At 28.9% G+C, this 8,040-nt stretch overlaps 1 protein-coding gene across 1 annotated transcript; it reads right to left on the bottom strand.

Annotated features, from left to right (window-relative positions):
* Positions 1-3,140: 3,140 nt before the first annotated feature.
* Positions 3,141-7,585, bottom strand: LOC145044411 (transcription factor bHLH130-like). Its single transcript, XM_078993197.1, has 7 exons — positions 7,393-7,585; positions 6,326-7,135; positions 4,546-4,751; positions 3,910-4,083; positions 3,746-3,811; positions 3,550-3,618; positions 3,141-3,450 (listed from the first exon to the last, which is right to left on the bottom strand). The coding sequence occupies exons 2-7, from the start codon at positions 6,972-6,974 to the stop codon at positions 3,403-3,405; spliced, it is 1,212 nt and encodes a 403-aa protein (XP_078849323.1). The 5' UTR covers positions 6,975-7,135; positions 7,393-7,585; the 3' UTR covers positions 3,141-3,402.
* Between the last annotated feature and the right edge of the window lie 455 nt (positions 7,586-8,040).

An 8,040-nucleotide genomic window follows, 5' to 3' on the forward strand; every position in this document is an offset into this window, starting at 1 on the left:
GAAACTTGCACTTCCCTTGGAACATATGAGCACCCCCAAATATTTTGAAACCCTCGTAAAAATAATATAATCATAAATAAAGTAAAAGACACACCAATGGAAGTAGTAACATTGCACAACATCACTCATCATACTTCTATCATTTGTCATTGAACGGTTTATATCAAACGTCATTTAAACATCAATAAAAGATAAAATTGCAAAATTGGTTCCTGTGGTTTGTCATTTTCTGTGGGTATGTCCAAAAAACATTTATTAGCAAAAAAATATCTTTATTTAATGGTTTTGTTGCGGTTTTGGTCCCAACCTTATTAAGTTTAACAGCATTGCAGTTAACTTTTGGCAAATGATGGATTTACCCCTGGGACCATTTCTACAGTTTTATTTTTTTACCAAAGTACAAGGACCAATTATACAATTTTTCTTTTTCATTTTGTTGAATTATTATATATTAATTATTTTAATTACTTTTTTCTTTTTAACTTTTTTGTTATTGTTTTATTTTTTATTGGATTATTATATATTAATACATATTATTTTTATTATATTATATTTATATATTAATAAATATTACTTTTTTATTATTACATTTTTTAATTATGTTTTTTGAATTTCTTCTTTATTGCATTAAATCTTTTTTATTAGATTATTATATATTAATAAATATTATTTTTAACATATAATATTTAGCTATTAGTAAGTGTTACTTTTTTGGATTATTAAATTCATTTAATTAACTTTTTTCTTAATTTTTTTATTTCGTTAATTCTTTTGATTGGATTATTATATGATAATAAATATTATTTTTAATATATTATATTTATATATTAATAAATATTACTTTCATTATTTTTTTAATTGATTTTTTTTAAATTTCTTCTTTATTGTATTAATTCTTTTTATTGGATTATTATATATTAACAAATATTATTTTCAGCATATAATATTTATCTATTAGTAAGTGTTACTTTATTGGATTATTAATTTCATTTAATTATTATTTTTTAATTTTTTTATTGCATTAGTTCTTTTTATTGGATTATTAATTTAAATTTATTATTTTTATTTATAATAAATAATATTTATTTAATTGTTTTTAGTTTATTTTAAATTCTTTATTTATTGTTTTAAAAAAAATACCAAACACTCCGGGTCAGCTCCTCCATTCGTTGCATTTTACCACCTTGCGTCGTCGAATCATCTCGCTTGAAATCATCGATCATTGATTACAGTCGGCCATTCTCGACGAAAACTACACTAGTTGACTACACACACAATGTGAACTAAAACTCATAAAGCATACTTCATCTAGCCAACCAGTCATTACAGATACCAACATCGATGATGACAATGTTAGAGCAAGGGTTTTCAAACCCATAAATAAACCGTTTTAATTTCTTCTTTATTGCGTTAATTCTTTTTTATTAGATTATTATACATTAACAAATATTATAATACTGACATATATAATTTCCTTAAAAATATTTCTACACGAACTACCAAATCTGAGTATTTGCTACTCCGCGATCGGCCGAATGAGTAGCGAATAACGAGTTCTACAATTTTGTCACCACCTGTAGTGGTGTAGTGGCTGTGGTGGTTTGAAAACCCTCGATCTAACATTGTCGTCATCGATGGTGGTATTTATAATGACTAGTTTGCTGGAAGAAGTATACTTTCAGGGTTTTATTTCACATTATGTGTGTAGTTAACTGGTGTAGCTTTCGTCGAAAATGGCCGACTGAAGTCAATGATCGATGATTTCCAGCGAGATGATTCGACGACGCAAGGTGGTAAAATGCAACAAATGGAAGAGCTAACCCGGAGTGTTTGTTAATTTTATTTAAAACAATAAAGAAAGAATTTAAAATAAAATAAAAACAATTAAATAAATATTATTTATTATAAATAAAAATAATAAATTTAAATTAATAATCCAATAAAAATAACTAATGCAATAAAAAAATTAAAAAACAATAATTAAATAAAATTAATAATCCAATAAAGTAACACTTACTAATAGATAAATATTGTATGCTAAAAATAATATTTGTTAATATATAATAATCCAATAAAAAAAATAATACAATAAAGAAGAAATTAAAAAAAATCAATTAAAAAAATAATAAAAGTAATATTTATTAATATATAAATATAATATATTAAAATTAATATTTATTAATATATAATAATCCAATCAAAAGAATTAACGAAATAAAAAAATTTAAAAAAAATTAATTTAATGAATTTAATAATCCAAAAAAGCAACACTTACTAATAGTTAAATATTATATGTTAAAAATAATATTTATTAATATATAATATTCTAATAAAAAAGAATTAATGCAATAAAAAAGAAATTCAAAAAATAAATAAAAATTAATAATAAAAAAGTAATATTTATTAATATATAAATATAATATAATAAAAATAATATGTATAAATATATAATAATCCAATAAAAAAAATAATACAATAAGAAAAAAGTTAAAAACAAAAAGCAATTAAAATAATTAATATATAATAATTCAATAAAATAAAAAAGAAAAATTGCATAATTGGTCCTTGTAGTTTGGTAAAAAGATAAAACTGTAGAAATGGTAAAAAAAGTTAACAACTATGCTGTTAAACTTAACGAGGTTGGGATCAAAACCGCAACAAAACCATCAAATAGGGACCTTTTTTGCTAATAAACTTTTTTTTAACCTTACCCACTGAGAATGACAAACCCCCGGAACCATTTTTGCAATTTTGTCTGAGTAAAAATATCATATAAAATTACAATGTCTATGCTTCTAATTCTCAATCCTCATCATCCCAAAGTCCAAATGTCACAATAAGGAAACATCATTAAACTCTGCAAAGGGAACACCATTAACCCACAAAGTGAATATTATAAACCCACGAAGGGAATGTCATTAAATTCCAAATTAGGTATCCGGGTTATACGGTCAACATTGTATTCATTTGAATTCAATTTTTTTTTGGTAAACAAAGGTTATTTCCTATAACTGAACTAGAAAGACAATATTGTCCTCAAGATGACATGTCTTTAGGAGAGGTCACCGAACAAAACTACCAAGTTGTAAACTTTAATTGCTTTGTAACTAAATTAACAGTTTTTCACGGAGAAACCAAAAAAAAAACAACTAACTGGCGTAACATTTCACGTCACATTGGTCCGGCCTTGTGAATGTTTCATCTAATAGGCCTAAACTACATTGTCTACAAAAAATTTATAATTCATTTACAACATTTACCTCCATTTTATGGATCCCCTCTTACTTTTCCTCTTATTCGCTTATTCTCACACTATAACAAAATGAAATCCCTAAATAAAAGATGACAAAATCAAATATAGACTCCTGGCTTCACAATAGCCCGTGGATCTATTTTTGTCTGTTATTTTTGAGTTGAACATGTACACCTTCCCCGAACATCACTGAGATTCTACATGCAAAACAAAGGGAAATTGGTGAGAATAAATATACGATACTATGATTTTGAATTGTATATTTGACAATTTTGAGCAATGAAAAAAATTAAGACCTTCAATTCTTTTTGGAGATCTTTAATATATTGAACAGCCAAATCTAACATGTCTGCTGTGCTTGTTTGCTGTAAAACGACAGTAAGGGAACAGTAAGTTCTCATCGTTATGACCGATGCATAATTTATGCCTAGAGTACAACCCATGAAGCAGGTTAATTACAAAAAAATAGATTCTTGAGATCCAAATGATTACCTTGTCCATGGTAGGAAAAAGCGATTGTATTTTCTTCATTCTCTCGCTTATTCTGGTTCTTCTCACCTGTACGTCCACATTAATAATTAAATGTGTTAATGTTTCATTAAGAAACTAAGAACAGAAATTAAAACAAAACATATAATTACACAAGCTTTTTATACCCTCTCTGCGATACTCCGTGGGTGTGTGGCACATCCTCTTTTGGCACGTATCTTGCATGGAGTCGAGTCTTGTTCGAATCGCAAGAACTTTTCAGCAGTTGCCATTTCAGAAGAAGTTTTTGGCAAGCTCATATGATGGACCAAACTAGGCGAATAATGTCTAGACGATCCATTCTGAAAGAAACAAAGATCATACACCTCAATATGGAATTCTAAGCAATTACACATTACCAATTCTACAAACAACAAAAGAAGTTATTCTTCTAGCTAGACCTGGCAATTTCAGACACGAAGACACGAATCTGTGAGAGACACGACACGGCACGAATATACGACATGAATACATCTTAAAAATTAAGATAAAGCTTATTTGTTATTGTGTAATCGTATCATGTCAAATTCGTGGCTGACACGTTTTCATGATACGAATACACGAATTGTCAGGTCTCCAGGAATCACTGGCAGATCGACTTAACATGTGAGATGTAAATCAGGTAAACCGTGACCAATCAAATTGATGACGTAGGAACCTAGTTTCAACAAGAGGTCTCAAATCACAATGGAATTGAAACTACCATCTTGGAACCAAGTGTTGGGGACTATAAAAATTAAAGCAATTATGAAATAAAATTAAACCTCAATGTCCAATGTTATCGAGCTTGGAAACATCATTGAATCACTATCTCTTGTCCTTTTTAAGCTCTTGAATGTGGAATCATTCTTGTTTTCGAAAATTTGTGGCAAGAATTGTGGAGAAGAAGATGGAGTTGATGAGAAACTAATACGATTATTTAACCTACTTGAAGAAATTGGTTTCTCCACATCACACATTCCCGCGAAACCTGATATGGAATTTGAAAATTATTTAGTCTTTGTAATGTTAAAAATGCAGGAAATAACAATGTACTTTCATGATTTCTTTATTGAATTTGTATCATTATATTCCCAATTCTTCCTATTACAATATTGTACTTCAAAAAATATATCAAACTATAACATAATTTAGAAGTTTTTTCAAATTACAATATCTTAAAAAGAATTTAAAGTACAATATTGTAATATAATAAAATATTTTGATACTATAATGTACTAATTTATAAAAGTATTTTGCCATTTTTATTTCATTTAGCCTAAAGTGTTATTGCAACTTATATTCACAATACCGATAGTTCCATATGCTTTGCACACACTCACTTTGCGCCAAATTGGCAATTAATTATTCATCCTGTCATTTAGGATCTAAAAGAAAAACTACTTTTAAACAAAAAATTGAAAAAGTTTTTGAGGGACATTGATTATACAAGAAAGGAAATTAAATATCCTTTATATATATATATATATATATATATATATATATATATATATATATATATATATATATATATATATATATATATATATATCCTCATATATTATCTAATTAGTGACATGTGTTACATAAGTTTATTGAAATATTATTGTTATTTCCATCAAATATAACATATGTCATGATTTAAGATGGATAAAAAGACATAGAAAAAATACGAAATGATATTTAATTTCTCATAAAAAAACAACTTTTTAAATAGGAAAGAGTGATAAAAATACATAATTATGGATCACAAGCATGTGCATCCCCACCTCTAAAAGCATTGGACTATTGAAACCTTTTCCCACTCCAAATTAATCAATGTAAATTACTAAATTAGAGATTAAAAAAATATTATATCAAATATTCAACCAGAAAAAGAAACCATACAATTGTTATAACATAAAATTTCGTGAATATTAATTCAAACCATGTGATTGGATTTTATAGGTCTTCTATAAATTATTTTTAATGCATAAGTAAACAATGAATGGAGGATGTTAACAGTTAACAACTTGTTTATAAATTATGCAATTATATTTTTAGTTGACTTCTTAATGGTTTTACTAAGATCCAAAAGGGTTGCAAAGTAAACCGCATTTAAGCAATATTTTTCCAAATTTCGTTTATATTAAGGTCGATAAACCACGTTGTTTATGTTGCACTCATATAATCACTTTCATCAAATCGTAATAAACTAATATCTTTACTTGCAACCCTCAAATTTACCATCAAGAAGACTTAAAATTTTCTCATGTGCATTTAATTCAAAATCTTACTAACCATTTTTATGATAAAGATGCTGTTCCAAACATTATAATATGTTTTTTTTTTTTTTTAAATGCATCAATTCCATTGGAGGGAGTATAAACTATATTTTTATTTCTTTGAAAGAAAGACAGCAAATAAATGAGGAACATAATTAATTAAATAGTGATAGCAGAAAGCCAGAAACTCTATTGCTTTCATAATTCATAGGACAAGAAGTGATTAAAAAAATGTGGTTTCTTTTTTAAGGTTTGCAAGTTGAAATAAACAATGAATTGAATAAAGAAATTGAAAAATTACCAGTTTCAGCGTTCAAGGAGGACAAAAATCCAGCTGGAGAGCTACTTTGTCTAATGAGATTTGAGGTCGTTGGATTCATCGTTCTAAGTGTTGACGAGCTCCCCATTTTAGTATGATGATTGTAGGTGTTACTCGGTTGTAGTACATGAGGCATTTGATGTGAATTACAACCGAACATGACCGTAGAAATCGGCGTGTGATTTACCTTCGGAATCCCATCTTCTTTTGTATCTATCTTTGATGCGTACTGTATAAAATCATGCGAATCCGATTGAAATACATGTTGTTGATGCTGATTGCTGGAGAAGGACCTTTCTCTCCCTTCTTCTGGCGTGTGATTCGAGGTCTCCACAGGAGCCAGAAAATCATCGCATCCGTTTTCGTCGAGGAGACTCGCATAGAAGGAGCTCGGAGCAGAACGGTAACGCATTAACGAGCTTTCAATTTGTCTGCTTTGATTTTGATTCCCGCTGTAATTGTGATTATGCTCATCATCATGATGATTGTAATCGGAATAAGAAGAATCGGAAGAAATCAACTCCTTAATCTCCGCAAACTCACCATCCGGAGGATGCTTAAAAGTAGAGGAATGCAGCAGTGAATTCATATCTCTCGCAGTCGCATCGGATGAGCCACCATGACCATACATTGGAACCGATCAGATTTCGGTTCAAATCCGAACAGATTCAGCTCGTACTAAACCAATCCCGAACAATCGTAACTTCAACCGTCAAATGTATGAATTTCAACGGACTTTTCAGATTGTTATCTCTTTTGTGAAAAACAATTAATAATCGAACTCGTACGAATCTAGAAACACAACGGATAAGAAATGGGTAATAAGTAATAACTAAACAAACTGATCAGGTTTCGTGCATCTTTGAGCAGATTCAGCTTGCATTCATCCAAATTTTAAGTGACCGTTTGATCTCACAAACACCGATCAATTTAACAAAACAAAAACATTCAGCACTTTATCCTCTTTATTTTTAGCGTGAAAATCAGAGGTTGAAAACAGATGGATTTGAAAAGAAAGAAATGATATAGAAGAAGTGGGAAGAGTGCACCTTTATATAAAGCATGAGATTCTGAATATCGACAGATTTCTTAAATTGCCCATTGATGTTTGAGGAAGTTATGGAGACTAATACAACGAACCTAGTGATAAGGGTCAGAATCCGACGTGGAAGTGGTAGGTGGGTGGTTTCAAGTGTGGCGGCCGCCGTAGTTTCCGTTTCCTAATGTGGTTTCTAGTTTCATTATGCACGAAATAAATTTTCGTTTGTACAAAAATGAATATATTTTTGGACAAAACTATAAAATTATTGGTCCGATATTTAAAAAACTATTGATACGATGCAAAAAGTTTTGAAGAAAGTTCAAAATCAAATAACCGATGTGGCTTTAGTTCCTAAACGACTTAAAAAACCATTATACCCTTTTAATTTTACTTTTGGATTTCTTTACTTTATTTATTTATTTTTATTTAGAGAATTTTTTAAATACAAAACAAAAAAACTGTCTCTCTCTTTCACACACATACATAAAAAAGATGACAACTTCTCCATTCCCACCAAGAAGCCCTAATGGCTTCAACAACTTCATCGGAGCCAATCCTATGTCTGACGCCACCAACAACGCCCGACTTTTCTTCCGCTTCTTCGCCTCCATATCACAATGTTTTCCCACAATAATTGTCGTAACTTCACTGCCTC

This window comes from Lactuca saligna, chromosome 1 (genome assembly GCF_052625555.1).
Source record: "Lactuca saligna cultivar CGN05327 chromosome 1, ASM5262555v1, whole genome shotgun sequence".
NCBI classification, from domain to species: domain Eukaryota; kingdom Viridiplantae; phylum Streptophyta; class Magnoliopsida; order Asterales; family Asteraceae; genus Lactuca; species Lactuca saligna.